We start from the raw sequence: 16,797 nt of genomic DNA on the forward strand, positions 1-16,797 counted from the left end.
ACACCCCATGTTTTTAAAGTTAAAGTATAAGGTTGTAGGTTGTTGTTGTTGTTTTGGCTTTTTGTTTGTTTGTTTTTGCTAAAACAAGATGTGTTTGGGTGGGGGAGTGGGGGAAGGAGTGTCTTGTTGCATCCAAAGAATAAATATTCCAGACAAAAATATGGAAATAAATCAGACCCACGCCAGGCACCCTGTTTAATAGTTACAAGAATGTAAGCTGGACATACAGTCTTGTAGCTCTTGGGATTCAAAAAACTACCTAAGTCAGGCAGCACCCCAACTGACAAGTTCCAATATGTTGCAGATTGAAGTAGTGAGAAATGATAACTGCAGCATTCTCATTATTGCAGGATGCACTGAGACAAGCAACTGTGGCAGAACCCCAAAGGGGTCTCTCTAGCTGCTTGTCTTGGTGCACACTGTGACCAGAGAGTATTGGAGTCATAATTTCCTAGCACCCCAATCTGCATTGCCTCAGAAACCCTTTGATTGGAGTGCTGCCTGGATTACAAGGGAGGATGGAGGCATAAATTAGTATCATAGAATCATAGAATCGTAGAGTTGGAAGAGACCACAAGGGCCATCCAGTCCAACCCCCTGCCATGCAGGAAATCCAGATCAAAGCATCACCGACAGATGGCCATGCAGTCTCTGTTTGAAGACCTCTAAGGAAGGAGACTCCACTACACTACGAGGGAGTTTGTTCCACTGTTGAACAGCCCTTACTGTCAGGAAGTTCCTCCTGATGTTGGGGTGGAATCTCTTTTCCTGGAGCTTGCATCCATTGTTCCGTGTTCTAGTCTCTGGAGCAGCAGAAAACAAGCTTGCTCCCTCCTCAACATGACATCCTTTCAAATATTTAAATAGGGCTATCATATCACCTCTTAACCTTCTCTTCTCCAGGCTAAACATCCCCAACTCCCTAAGTCGTTCCTCATAGGGCATGGTTTACAGACCTTTCACCATTTTAGTCGCCCTCCTTTGGACACGCTCCAGTTTCTCAATGTCCTTTTTTAATTGTGGTGCCCAGAACTGGATACAGTATTCCAGGTGGGGCCTGACCAAAGCAGAATAGAGTGGCACTACTACTTCCCTTGATCTAGACATTATACTTCTATTGATGCAGCCTAAAATCACATTGGCCTTGTTAGCTGCCGCATCGCACTGTTGATTCATATTCAACTTATGGTCAACTTGGACTCCAAGATCCCTTTCACACGTAGTTTCATTCAGCCAGGTGTCCCCCATCCTATATCTGTGCATTTCATTTTTTCGCCCTAAGTGCAGTACCTTACATTTCTCCGTGTTGAATTTCATTTTGTTAGCTTTGGACCAGTTTTCTAATCTGTATGATGTCGTGATAGCCATATCTGATGATCCAGGATCCTGGTGGGGTGACCAGATGTCATAACCACAAAGGAGGAGAAGAAAAATGTAGGACATTACAAAATAAAAGCTAAAAACACTAATATGAATATAAATTCATGCTTCTTAGTCATGCTCAAAATGGAGGACATTTTGAAATTCCTCCTGGACAGAAGGTTAAAATGTAGGGCATATCCATGAAACTGAGCAGAGAAAAATGTAATCCCAAATAAAGTGTGGACTGCTTTAACAACTGGAGACTAAAGATTAACAACTCAATGGCCCACCAGGCAAGTGGGCAACATCACTCTTGTTTCATGCAATAACTCGGAAAGGAAGCTGCAAAGTCTAGAAAGCAACAGGAATAACAAACAAGGTCCTTTTAAAGATCCCTCCGAAACCACTTGCTATTAATCTCTCCTGGGAGTCTTCACTCCTTGAAGAAGGATGGTGGCATAACACGACAAAGCAATCTTAGAGGAGAACTGTACCCTGTAAAGTAGTAGTACAGTGCTCTTCAGTACAAATTTAAGGATAGCCATATTGACCGTAAATGTTCATATTTTGGTGGCAACCAAAAAATGCATAAAACATCAATACTATCTTCCAAAAACAGATTTCATCAATGTGTCCCCCCCCCCCCCCCCCCAGGCTCTATTGGGAATCAACTTACTATACCAACTTTACATAACATCTGAGGACAACCTGTAAAATCATGACTCCAGCATTGGCATACAAAAAACTCTCACACCCACACACTCACATTCAAACAAAGTAGTCTGTGAGCTATGCTTCGGTTAGACACAGTTTTGAGTTTCCAAAGCAGCCTTTTGTGTTCTCAAATGGAAAATCAAATTTTATTGCTCTGTTTTTGTGGCTTTTCTTCTTCTTAGCCAATCTAGGGCCTTTGGGCGATAGCTGATGAGGCTACGTTGAGATTTAAATTACCATACTCTCCCTCAGAACAAAATAATGTTTACAATGGCCTGTTACAGACAGCCAAAATAAAGCTGCTTCGAGTCACAGTGGGGGTATGGTGTTTCAATGATGCATGCGTCCTAAGAGTCCAGAAGTCACACCAAAGCCATGCTCCAGTCCTTAGGGCTGGAGCATGGCTTTGGTGCAACTTCTGGACTCTTAGGACGCATGCATCATTGAAACACCATACCTCCACTGTGACTCGAAGCAGCCTTATTTTGGCTGTCTGTAACAGGCCAATGTCTTCACCTATTATGATGTTTACTTGATCTTCCCTTTAGAGTGATCTATCTTACCTAACAAACTAGTTGTGAGCAGAAATATATTCACAGATTCTTCCCCATAACATATTCACTAAATGCAGAGAGGAAGTGGGATCATAAACATGGCCATAAACATTGTCTTTGTATGCAAAGAGTTGTATGCATGTATGAGCTTTCAAGGAACCACAAATTCTAAAAATGCACAAAAGCTCTCATGATGAGTTAGGAATGAGAATATTCCTCTGTTTCTAGTACAAATCATGTTTGCATATCACTCAGAATGGTACTCTATCCAATTTCTGAATTAATTCATTAACATTTTAAAAAAAAATCGAAACAAAGGTCACATGTGAAGTTATTTTTAAGCATATATTCCTCAAAATAAACCTTTCTAAATGTTAGTTTCACCAAAGGTATGCATTTCTAAATGTATGCTGATGTTCTTGTGTATCTTCAAGTTGTTTCTGACCTATGGCAACCCTATTGCAGGGTTTTCTTGGTAAGATTTGTCCAGCAGGGGAGTTGTCTTTGACTTCCCCTGAAGCTTAGAGAATGTGAGTTGCCCAAGGTCAACCAGTGGGTTTCTATGGCTCAGTGGGGATTGAATCCCTGGTTTCCAGTCCCAATTCAGTGTCACTACACTACAATGGCTCTCAAGATTATCAGCACTTTGATACCACCCACCCACCAAAAAAATAGGAATGATTTTGAAAAGTGATGGGTAACTAAGGCCCAAAACACATGGGCCAAATAAGGCAGTTTTGGGGGCATGGTGTTTAGATGACACATGCCCCCCAAACAGCTGGAAAGTGGGCCGAGGCCATGCCATGCTGGCAAGAGCCGGCCCTTTTAGAAGCACATTAAATCCACTATTGCTGGCTGCCAGCTCGAGACAGCAGTGCTTCAGGAGCCTAACTGGGGTCAGAGTGGCCAGAGGCTGTTCCTTCTGGGCCATCTGCTTCGGCCCTAAGTTTCCACCTGTACTTTAATGAGAAAGCTGTGGATCAGGTCAGTCTGAGCACACATGCCCAAACCCTCCCTACAAACAGCTGTATGCATATACATACATACATACATACATATTAAACTGGACAGACACATGCTGGCCACTCCTTCCAACTTCATATGCTGTGTATATACTGAAAAAAGAATGACTGAAACAAAAATAAATAAGTAACTGGTGTTGATAACTAAAGCAGCTCCACCCTCATTGCCAATAATCCTTATATGTTTAGTTCAGCATAATCCCTAAAGGTATATCGATTATCCACACTACTTAGCTATAGCACTTTGATACTACTTTAAAGGCTATAACTCCATCCTATGGAATCCTGGAATTTGGAGTTTTGGGAGGTAATTAGAATTCTTGGCCCAACATCTCTGGTGTTATAGTTGAAAGGAATCCACTAGGTGCCTCACCAAACCACAAATCCCACCATTCCACAGAACTGAACCATAGTTGTTAATGTAATATCAAGTTGCTATAATTGTACAGTGTGGATGCACCCTAAAATGGACCACATCAGAATAAGCTGTTGTAAACTATGGTCCCTTTGTTGAAACTTTAATGTAGTGGCAATGAAGGTTAAATACTTGGTATATATTCTTCACTTATTTTTTATGCACAGTAATTAGTAATTTCAAAAGTTTTCTTGCTCCTGGGCAATATTAAGAGAGCATTTTTCAATGACTGTTGCCACTGGAACTTTTTCTGGAAAAAAATCTGTTTGCACAAAATGTTGGTTTTTGCAGTAACACCAGGTATTTTTGTACAACCTTTTCTTTTCCTTTTTCCTTTTATTTCCTTCCTCTTTCTTTCTTTTTCTTTTTCTTTTTTATGCAAAAAGTCTCAAGGAGTGAGAAATCTTGTGGTGGTTGACCATTTTTCAGTAGGATGTATTGAAACATCCTTTCTGGTCTAGAATAAGAAAACTTGTGAATATTCCTTTCATCTACATAAATACAAATTGTTGCTTTACGGAATCACTACAACTTGTGAACGAGCTAAGAAAACACTATCAACAATTTCCAACCAGATTGCTGGCAAGATTTGAGATGTGTTTCAGCAGCTTAGATAGAAGCTTTGACTATTCTCACAGTCTATTGCTCTAATTTCTGATACTTAAATTGGTCTAAAAATCCTGACTTTCTGGCCATTAGTCTGAACAGGGGTTTAAACAACATCATTAAGGATAATATGGATCCAATTATCTTGAATATGCTTAAAGACTTGGGATGTTGTAATGAATTAAATTTGGGTCCCTTGGGAAGGATTAGTGTGATAAAGATGACTACAAATTCACAGTTTAATTTTGTTTCACAGGTGCTCCCAACAGACAATTCAGGCAAGTATCATTTCTGACAATAAGGAGCATTTTAAGGATTAAATGCTGTTTTGACATAATTAAAGGAATAATGTTTAATTACTGTGATCACTGAGCCAATGCGAGTTGCACTCTGGATCTTAGAGGTCAAATCTGAAATTGTAATTGTTCAGTGGACTCAATAAATCCTTTAATAAATCCAAAGTTATGAACTACCTACCAGTAAAATGTGGACTAAGAAGAGTTGACCAGAAGAAAATAGAGGTAATTAATGGCAGAGTGCAAGCCATGGCCCACGTGCAGCTCCCCAGCCCCACTTCCAATTAGACCTACCATCTTGCCAGATCTTTGTCTCCTAGAGTTGATTTATGGATACGATGCCAGCCTTTCATGAACACAGTATCATTAACAAGTATCAGGAGGCATAAGTATTACTATGAAAGAGAGGGGGGTAGACATAAAATTCACATTATATGTGTTTAAGATATCATTATGTTGGAGGTATAAAATGGGAAATTAGGAAGATAATGCATATTTTCAAGTGGAAAAGCAAATGAATTTTGGATCAAATATTCTTCAAAAGAATTTCACAGATTTCAGCCAGACCAGTATATATTAAATTACAGTAAAAAAAAAAAGTCTGCCAGTTCTACTAATTATATTTGATTCAAACACATTGGAATCTTATAAAGAAATATATAAAGGATACTGCAAATTAAATAATAGGCTACTAACAAATATATTTGATTTCATTTTAGATAACTGGTTACAGAAATTATTTATTTATTTATTTATTTATTTATTTATTTATTTATTTATTTATTTATTATGCTGCCTTTCTCCCAGAAAGGGACCCAAGGCAGTTCACAAATAAAAACACTTTAAAAGCGTATTACAATAAAATAATTAAACCATTACCTAAAGACAATATAAAATTACAAACATTAAAATCACAATAAAACTACAATACTCATCCCATATAACAAACACCCCATATAAAGAAGCAAGCCCATGATTACACATTAAAAGCCTGACTGAATAAAACTGGTTTTGCTTGCCAACAGAAGGCAAGCAGGGAGGGGGCCAGCCTTGCTTTCTGTGGAAGGGCATTCCACCGGGTGGGAGCAGCCAACAAGAAGGCTCTCTCTCATGTCCTCACCAAACCAGCCTGTGATGATGGTGGGACCAAGAGAAAGCCTTTTCCTGAAGATCTCAGGGCTCTGGTAAGTTCATATGGGAAGCTACAGTTTCTCAAATAGTCTGGACCTAAGCTGTGTAGGACTTTATAGGTCATTTTTAGCACTTTGAATTGTGCCCAGAAACAAATTGGTAGCCAGTGAAGCTGTTTCAACAAGGGAGTCACATGTTCCCTGTAACTGGACCCAGTCAGCATTCTAGCAGCATTTTGAACCTGCTGAAGTTTCCAAATGCAGACCCATGTATAGTGCATTACAATAGTCCAAATGGGATATAATCAAGGCGTGTGTCACAGTAGCCAGACCTGACGTCTCAAGAAACAGGCGCAGCTGGCACACTAGTTTTAACTGTGCAAATGCATTCTTGGCCACTGCTGCAACCTGGGCATCCAAGCTCAGAGTTGAGTCCAGGAACACATCCAAGCTGTGAGCCTGAGATTTCAGGGGGAGTGTAACCCCATCCAGCGCAGGCAAAGAACCTGTTCCTTGATCTGCCTTACAACTGACCAGGAACACCTATGTCTTGTATTGGATTAAGCTTCAATTTGTTTGCCCTCATTCAGTCCATTACCAAGACAGCTTCTCAGATGGGTAGGTGAGATAGAGTTGAGTGTCATCAGCATACTAGTGACACCTCACCCCAAAACTCTGGATGACCTCTCCCAGTGGTTTCATATAGATGTTAAATAACATGGGGACAGAACAGAACCCTGAGGTACCCCATAGGCCAATGACCAGGGGGTCAAACAGGAGTCCCCCAACACCACTAAGAAAGACCAGAACCTCTGCATAACCATGTCCCAAAACCTCATCCCAGAAAGTTGGCTCTGATACCATGGTCGATAGTATTGAAAGCTGCTGAGAGATCTAGCAGGACCAGCAGGGACACACTCCCTCTCTCCAGTTTCCTGCGAAGACCATCCACTGAGGCTGCAGAGGTCATCCACCAAGGTAACCAAAGCTGCCTCCGTCCCATTGTCAGGTCTGAAGCCAGACTGAAATGGATCTAGATAATATTAGAGACTGGCCGAGAGTTATCCAGGATGGTGGGATCCAGGGAGGTCTTTTTCAGCAACAGCCCCACCATGGCCTCCTTTAGGCAGAGTTGAAACCTTCCTTGCTGCATTGAAGCATTCACCACTCCCCTTACCCACTCAGCCAGTCTTTCTCTAGCTTCTTTCAGAAGTCAGAAAGGGCAAGGATCCAGTATGAATGTGGTGGCCCTCACTTCTCCAAGGATCCTGCTCACATCCTCAGGCTGAACAATGGAGTGGGAGTAACACTGTATGTATTGTAATGTACTTGTTTCTTAAATATAAAAATAAGACCTGGAAAGATTACTTATTCCATTTTCATATACTGATAGGTGTTTATTGATATTGAAGTTGCTGCAGTTAGTAGAAAAGACATAGGCATTCATGCACCTAGCTATTAGATCCAATTCTGGAGAAAAATTATTTGCACCTAGTGAGCAGCTTTTCCTGAAGTTACTGAGATTTGACAGAGGAAACATCATCTATGATTCTTCTGATAGCTCCATATAATATCTGCATAAAATTGGTGATTTTTATGTTTCATCTTTTAGATCATTTTTATATTGCAAATTAACAAAGAATCCCCAGAGCATTTTAAAGAAAATAATCGTAGAGAGGCCATGTTTGTATCAAATGATTGTACCTGAAGATACTTGATTACTGAAGTACAAAGTAAAAATGGTAAACTTAATGTGTTTCCCCTTGACAAGATTGTCTAGTAGTGTCCAACTGTAAGGGGCGGTGCTCATGTCTATTACTAAGCTGAAGAGCAACATTGTCCAAAAACAACTCTATGGTCATGTGGCCAGCATGACTGCACAAAATGCTGTTATCTTTCCACAAAAGTGTTACCTATTTATCTACCTGAATTTGCATGCTTTTGAATTGCTAGGCTGGTAGGAATTGGGACTAGTGACAGTACCTCAACTCATCGTGTGGCACTTCAGCCTCAAACTGCCAACCTTACAACCTTACAATCATTAAAATTAGCAACTTAACCACTAACCCACCACAACATGATAGAAATTGACTAAATTCAATTAAAGAAATGTGATCCTTGCAACAATTCTGTAACACAATTATTGTTACAAAGAGTAAATAAATTTGGTGATGTTGTGAATTTTTGGATGAAATGGGAAGATTCATCTTCCCACGTAACACAAGATCATGTGTTAATTGGGAAGATGTTTGAGAGGAGAACCACCTTGGGTCCTGTCATGGGAAAAAACAGACTATGAAATAAAATAAATAATTATCATTATTTTATTTTCTTATATCCCGCCTTTCTCCCAATATAGGGAGTCAAGGCGGCAACTAGTACAGTGGACCCTTGTTATACGCTGGGGTTTGGTTCCAAGATCCCCCGTGTATAACAAAATCCGTGTATGCTCAAGTCCCATTAAATATAATGACATAGCAAAATGGTGTCCCTTATAAAAAATGGAAAATCAAGGTAAATTTATACTTTTTTGGAACATTTTCAAACCGTGTATGCTTGAATCCGTGTATAAAAAATCCGTGTATAAGAAGGGCCGACTGTATTGTAAGTTAGACAGTGGCCATTAGTAAAAATGTGTCCAACCAATTAAAGTAATGAGTAATGAATGAGCTTGCCAAAAAAAATGGCTATTGTGTCCAGCTTCCAGCAATCAGAGCAAAGAAAAAATTGTAGTGAATTCCCAACATGTTTCCTACAAGCAGACATGCTTAGAATGTAAAGGACTGATTCATATTTGAAAGACTTTTAAATTTTTCCTTATTTTCTAAGACAAGATGAAATGAGGATAAGATTGGAAATGCCACAGGGAAATTCAGTGGAAAAAATGAGAGACACATTTAGTGGGTTGGTAGACATTGTTATCAACGATGTGCAGATGCTGGACATGAATTATCGGACAAGAGAATATTTTGCAAAGGGAAGTAAGTCAGCTTTCCCATCTTTTCCATGTCAGTCAATATCAGACAATAATGCAATTTTTATAAGCATTTCAAGTTCTACTTCCTCAAATTTCCACAATTTTGTCTTTGAAAATCACTAAGATTCTTGTAGATCTCTGATCAGTTTTAAGGCAGTGGAGGGTAGTTTAGAAGTGCTGAAGACCACCACCACCACCCCCCGCCCCAGGTTCTACTGGGTTTATCAGTAGAAAAAATGTTTTTCAGTAAAAAATACAGTTGTGAGGTCTAAAATGAACTGAAGAAGATTACAAAAACCCAACAGTCTCTCCCTCTCTCTGTTGATCCACTCTTCCTCCTCCCATTCCCTTCCTTCTACCACTCATTTCAAAAAAGGGAAGGTGAAGAAAAAACTAATTGTTGCTGTTGTCTGCAGCCAGCACTATAGAGACCGATAGCCAGGCAGTGAGAAAACTTGATTATGGAACAATGTCATTTTCTTTCCTTCAGTTTTCAAGGAAGACAGCAAAGCAGGGGGAGGGAGGGGGAGAGTGGTGGGCAGACAGAGGTGATGGCACCATTATTGGGAGGACATATGGTGAAAGTGGTGGCAATGAATGGGCCGAGTGCAAGAGCAGCAACACAGGAGGGAGCAAGAGTAGCTTTAGCTGGGAGACACTGGAGTTTATCGCATTCAGCTTAGAACAGACCCCTGAGCATTCTTAAAGGGACCGTTCTGGGGACGGGAGGTGCAGGGAACACTGTATATCACACAGCGAGAATGCCGCCGCCACCGCGCATTCCCCTTATGTTCTGGAAGCGTTCTAGAGGGCCAATTTTCATGAACGCTTGAGAAAGGGTTCTAGAAAATCGGCCCTGAGGGACGCTCGGCGGCGGCGGCGGCATTCTCGCTGTGCGATATACAGCATTCCCCACTGCCTCCCGTCCCCAGAACGGTCCCTTTAAGAACGCTCAGGAGGTTGTTCTAAGCTGAATCCGATAAACTCCACTGTGTTGTGTAAAATGGGACTTGTTGCTTATAGATGTTGCATATTTAGCAGAAAACAATGGCAGAGGTTTTTGGCAGAAGAAAAGGGTATTTTAATTTGGTTTATTTGGGGGGGACTGGTAGATTGGTGTTGCAAAACAGGGCTAGTAGGAGCAAGGCTTTTTTTAAAAAAAAAAAAAATAAGTAGTGCTTTTTTAAGGCTTGGCTGGGTGGAACTGGATCTGTCCCATTACCCAATTGGATTTTCTGCAATGTTTCTATTTGCCCATGGGCAAATCACAGAAGAACTAAAGCCCCTGTGCCTAAGGCAAAATTGAGAGAATGTTAGGTTGTTATATTTTTTTAAAAAAAAAGAACTATGCAGGAATGAATCACTTCCATCCTCTTCCACATATTTCATTGTAATCTGTAAGATGTAGCTATCTTAACAATGCTATGCTTGAACCAGGTTCAAAAAAGGGCAGTTAGAGAAACAACTCTGGTGACTTTTCAATCATGAGACTGTAATAGAGTCTCCAGAAGTCTACAAAACCTTGAGTATTCAAAGAAAACAAGGAATTCTTCAATTTAGGCTGACATTTTGAGCTCCAGGTCAACTTGTCACTACCCTTCAGAGTTCTTATTGCAGTGCTACATAAGTGAATAAATAACACCTCCAGATGTCATAACAGAAATATATCCACCATTTTAAGACCTCAAGCAGAATGATCTATGAAAAGAAAAGGCACATGAACCAGTGCTCAGAGTCAGACAGATAAAGAGGAAAAAGCTAAGGCTGAATCCAGGAAAGATGAAAGTAACATACAAAATGAGCAGTCTAGGACATATTTGTAATCAGTGCAAGGCCTCGTACAATGCATTGTCCTGAAGTAGTGAACCCTGAACCCTGAGTACTAGTGAAAAAATGAGCAGCTGTTGCAACCAGAATGAATTGATAAAATACAGTACAGTGTGCCCGCATCATACGCGGGCACGCTATACGTGGCTTTCAGCTTACACTGAAAGCCGCACAACAGTGAGGAAATGGAGTGTGCACCCATGGCGCACACCCCATGCCATGTGCACAAATCCCATTAGTTTCAATGGGCCTCAAGCACACGTGAAACTTGCCTTATATGTGGGCTCTGGAACGGATCCCCTGTGTAAGGAAAGAGCACACTGTACTGAATTTTCCTTCACATTTGTAGTTCTGTGTATACACAACACTTGATATTAGCCAAACAGCTGAGAAGCAAAGTATAAACATATATTCCACATATTTAAAATGCACAAATACAAGAGACTAAAGATATAAATTTATAAATACAATATACATTTTTTAAAATAAAACAATATTGAAAAAACACTCTAAAATCCATTCTTTCTCCCATAGCTGCCTGACAATAACCAAAATCCAACTGTTAGTCTCAAACTGGTGTGGACACACTGAATCAAAGGAACTTACATGTTACCTCACTGAGTTTCCATTGATTCAATAGGGGATCCACAATTAGATTTAGGTCACAAATTCTAATTAAAGGACTAGTGGACCACTTATTTTGCCTTGGTACCATAAACCATTAGAAACCTAATATTGACATCATGTCCAGTTCTGGGCGCCACAATTCAAAAAGGACATTGAGAAACTGGAGCGTGTCCAAAGGAGGGCGACTAAAATGGTGAAGGGTCTGGAAACCATGCCCTATGAGGAACACCTTAGGGAGCTGGGTATGTTTAGCCTGGAGAAAAGAAGGTTAAGAGGTGATATGATAGCCCTTTTTAAATATTTGAAGGGATGTCATATTGAGGAGGGAGCAAGCTTGTTTTCTGCTGCTCCAGAGACTAGGACCCGGAGCAATGGATGCAAGCTGCATGAAAAGAGATTCCACCTCAACATTAGGAGGAACTTCCTGACAGTAAGGGCTGTTCGACAGTGGAACACACTTCCTTGTAGTGTAGTGGAGTCTCCCTCCTTGGAGGTCTTCAAACGGAGGCTGGATAGCCATCTGTCGGGGATGCTTTGATCTGGATTTCCTGCATGGCAGGGGGTTGGACTGGATGGCCCTTGGAGTCTCTTTCAGCTCTATGATTCTATGATTATTACAGATGTTACTCTCCAGGAGAATAATTCCTATAACACTCTAGTATACAAAGCACTGCTCCTTTCAAGACAGCTAAGCAGCTGCACAAGCTACAAACCATTACATCCCCACTGTGGGGGGACAGAAATATCCATCACAAATCAATTCACTTGAAGGAAAAATCAGTATTTGATTTTTATTAACATGCAAAATCTGAGCCAGGAAAAGGACATGGTTCTCTTCCACTGGGTGGAAGAGAAGATAAGGTCACCATAGGCAAAATGGTGTGGTCTGCTCCACTCCAGCAATCTGTTACATAGCAAATCCACCACACAGATCCAAGGCCAACTTTAGAATCAACATAAAGGATAGGGGTGGTGGTGGCTGAGTTGTCTCAGAGCCATGCAATAATTGAATAAAGGAAAATAAAGTACATATTCTGTTCCTCCAACAGGATAGCTCACTGGAAAAAAAAAAGGCAAAATGAGCGAAGTAACTTCAAGATCCTGACTGCACTGAAGCAGAAGAGAGATGGGAGAAGTACAAAAAGGTGGAAGGAAAAATAGGGAGGTAAGGCATCTTATATCATCTTCCTTTTGTTATCGAGTCAGCTTCAATTTGAGGTGACCTTAAAAATGAGAGACCTCCAAGACACCCTGTCATCAGCAACCCTGCTCCGGTCCTACAAAATCAGAACTATGATTTCCTTTATTGAGTCTATCAATATGTAATGCAATCTTCCTTTTCCTTGCTGCCTTCCACTTTTCCGAGCATTATTCTCTCCTTTACACACCCCAATTTCTTTTACATCCCAGGATGTCATTTTAAAAACTCAATAAAAAATAGAAATAAAAAACAAAAACATAATAAAAATGGGGAAAATAAAGTTAGTACTAAGGGGTGGGAAATTCCAAGGAAAATCCCCCCCCCCCCACATCTCTCTTCTTCTCTCTCTCTCTCACACACACACAGTGTCCCCAGACCTCCAATTTTAAAACAGAAAAATGTTTTTACTTTAAAAATTGTTTCCACTTTCTTTGCCATTTCATGCAAACATAACCCCACCCATCCACATGCTCACACATATGTTCACATCTTCACGCACATTATGGCTCAGTGAGATACACTAAAAGAGGAAGGCAGCCAAGCATTTCTGAATTTAAAATGTGTGTATCTAATCAAATTGAATAAGACATTGTAGCCAAAACTCTATGTAGGGGAATTTCTAATTAGCTCAAAATTGAAATTGGGCCAGCTACAAGGACCCAGTGAAATCGCTTCCTGATTCGTATACTGACACACCGGGGGAGTTCTAAGAAATGAAGCAGAGACAGGCATCTCTAATTAGAATCTTAGTTTTATTAAAAAGGGGAAGAATCACACAGCAATACACGCACACACACACTTATTCAAGGCTTGAGAAATCAGGGGTTAGCATGAGGATAGGTTCCAGACATCACTAATGGAGATACTTACCAAAGACTAGGCTTACTACCGGAATCCAATTTGGGAGATGGAGTGAGACACTGCTGTTCAGAGCACATGGGATGAACGGAAATGCTGGAGCTAGATCGGAGATCAGAGTGACATAGAGTCCTCCCGACATCCAAAGTAGCACACGGAATTTTTAGGGGTTTTTAAAGACCCAAACTGAACTCCTTGCAAAGCTGTCTGTTTGACTATGAAATCTCTAAAGAAAAGAGGTTTCATTATTTAGGACAGATGAGATCTGTCAATAGTCCACGGGAGTGTGAAGGGATTAACCTGATATTCGTCTTATAGAGTTGTGCACAAACATCGCCCATCCTTCTCAGTGTGGAAGGTGTTGCTAGTCCAATTAGCAACTCCCATACTATCTGAAGGGGTATTATCACATGAGGCTGACCTCATCTGAGTACATGTTGTATTGAAGAATCACTTCTAAAATGGTTCTACTTTACCAAGCTTGGTACAATAACTACATACGAAACAAATGAACTAGAAATACCATGGAGGTCAAGGCCAAAAAGAAAAAAATGAAACTTTGAGAGTTTTATCATTACTAACTATATATTGTACAAGTATCATTTTGATAGGAAATCTGTTAGTGAAATGGGAGCACATTACTGATCTCAAAGTCTTAAATTGACTTTAAAGGGAAATTAATCAAGCATCTATATCCAGAAATATCATTTATTAATCAGAAAAAAAGAAAAGTGCTGCAGACAGAAAACTAAAGAAAGGAAGAGGGAATCTGAAAGTTATTTTTAAAGGGCTTCATCTTCAAAGCTCACACAATCAAGTAAGGTGGGAAAATATATAAGTGTTTCAGGAATGTATATTAGACTAGATTATCTACAGAAAAACATACCTGGCTAAATTGAACGCATCATCGATCAAACCTGCACGATTACTGACAGAGATTACCTAGGACAAAGGGGAAAAATGAACACTTTGGGATGATAAAAACAAAAGTGTTTTCATACATCTGAGCAGGTTTCAGGCAATATAATGAAATGAATTTACCTTATGGTTCCTCAGTAGTTGGTCAATAAGCAATTTCCAGTTTCTAATGTCATAGTTAACTCTAAAATAACCAGTCTGATTGATGTTCCCCAGCAGCCAGTTTCCCTCATTAAGAGAAGAAATCCTATGATGCTCTGTAAACAAAGCATACAGAAAAGGGGGGATACAAATTATTGGTTGACAAAGATCTAATATCCTTAAATAGAGTTTGAAGTAAAAGGCTGAAAACAATGTCATTTACCTCATATCTACACACTAGAAAATAGTTTTAAATTTAATGTTTACATTTTTTTGGTATTGCAAAACATTGTATTGCAAAAAAATTATCTACTCTTTCAGGTAGGCAACTGATTTTTTTCATACTAGTGTCCTAATATAATCATAATTAGAAATAAATGACTTTATAAAGTCCACTGCCCATTCATTTACAGTGAAAATACTTAAATATGGTAAAAGTATATACTGCTAGAAAAAATGTGATTATCAAAACCATTACTCACATTAGTTTACCTTCTTTCTACCATAAGGTTTTCATCAACACTGATCTCCAAACTGAACAAGCCAGATTAAATCAGTATAGAACCAATTCCAATATTCACCCCAGATATGATAAAGACATTACAAGATAAAGTTCCACACCATCAGTTTCATGTGGAGATTATTATTTTATGAATGCACCCTCACAGGGTGATAGATAGTATTTATCACATTGGGAGACTTGGTAAATCTCACCGTTTACCACAGAGCTAGCAACAACCAAATATTGCTCATTCACAAGGAATGGTTCACCCACATGGAACTGACAAAGCAAAACTATCCCATTAAAACTATATTGCATCCAAAGTGAACAAAGGAATCAGGACCTAGTCATAAGAATCAAGAGAACAATGCTTGTTTTATTCTACATGAATGAATGGGACAAAAATAACTTGAACAAAAAAACTGGTTGTGTGTACAAAAAATATGCTGGAGTTTTTTCCCCATAGAAAACTGCTTTTTCCCCCAGCACAAATGCATTTTTCATAAAAAGCTCTGAAATGGGGGAAAATAGTTCTCTGCCTGAGAATTCTAAATACCCCTCCTTAAAACTGCCAATCCCAGAATGCAACAGGAGGCAGCTAGAGGAGTCAAAGTGGAATAGTAGCACTATAAGAGTATAGTGTGATAAACATCAATGGTAGACATATATGTCTTATCAATTATTATGGCTGATGTAATTTAGCTGTGCTGGAGGGATTTCAATGCAGATAAAGGCCACTCCCCTTCTTGGCCATGTGAGGTCTAGGGACACAGGGCAATGAAAGACAGCTAATAAAATTTCAACTCCATTACCAACAGAAAAGTAGCTCCCTTGAGACCCAGTGTATCTCCTTCCTGTGTAAAGCTGTTAGTTAGTTTTCTGGCGGTACTGGAGTTGGTAGTGACATCACTTTTCATTAGAAAATTGTAATTTTAAACATCCTTTGCCTGATGAAGAAACCAGTGGAAGCTTGCAATATATATATTGGGCATTTCAGATGATCAATAAAAGTATCTATCACACATTTATAGATTTTGGAATTTGTTGTATTTTGCTACATGACCAACACAGCTAGCCCTTAATATGTTTCCAAGATAATTAGTAGATTCACAAACGTTCATGTAAATTTTACTCAAAATACCTTATTGAACCATGTCAATAGGTTTGTATAACAGATACTACATAGGAAGAATCTTAAGACTACTCTGAATGAAAAATATTTATACATTCATATATAAAGAAGATGTGTTGGACCTACTCCAGATATTTAAATGTGTTTTTAACAGGAAAAAAAAATAACAGTATAACATTCTGTAGCTATAAAAGCTATAAAAAGATAAACTATGCAAGTTGTATTGCTATTGTTGCACACTGTGTCTTCAAAAGACTGTTGATTTACTGGATTTTTTAAAAATTACATTACATACATAAATGCTGGCATTACACCATTAATCATGGTATTTTAAAAGCAAAGTTGTTAAATCCATTTAACAGTAAGTTTGGTGGGTTACAAGAGATATGTTTCCCAGAGAAACAGAACATACAGGGCTTAATTCATCAAAAATACTGTGATATTAGTGCAGTTTATCAGCATGCTTCATAGTAAGAGTTAATATTTATCATCTTTAGATACATCAGTTCCTAATT

The 16,797-nt window shown here is 39.3% G+C and overlaps 1 protein-coding gene across 1 annotated transcript in view; it reads right to left on the reverse strand.

The window, feature by feature from the left end:
- Positions 1–16,797, reverse strand: part of LOC149312169 (thyrotropin-releasing hormone-degrading ectoenzyme-like) — a 298,564-nt gene that overhangs the window by 38,575 nt on the left and 243,192 nt on the right. The window contains exons 12-13 of the mRNA XM_089524096.1: positions 14,631–14,764; positions 14,476–14,531 (exon numbers count right to left, since the gene is read on the reverse strand). Of these exons, the coding sequence (XP_089380222.1) occupies positions 14,476–14,531; positions 14,631–14,764 (190 nt within the window). The remainder of the gene's footprint in view (positions 1–14,475; positions 14,532–14,630; positions 14,765–16,797) is intronic.

This window comes from Sceloporus occidentalis, unplaced genomic scaffold (genome assembly GCF_023333645.1).
Source record: "Sceloporus occidentalis isolate IW3139 unplaced genomic scaffold, rSceOcc1.0.p SCAF_5, whole genome shotgun sequence".
Lineage (NCBI taxonomy): Eukaryota > Metazoa > Chordata > Lepidosauria > Squamata > Phrynosomatidae > Sceloporus > Sceloporus occidentalis.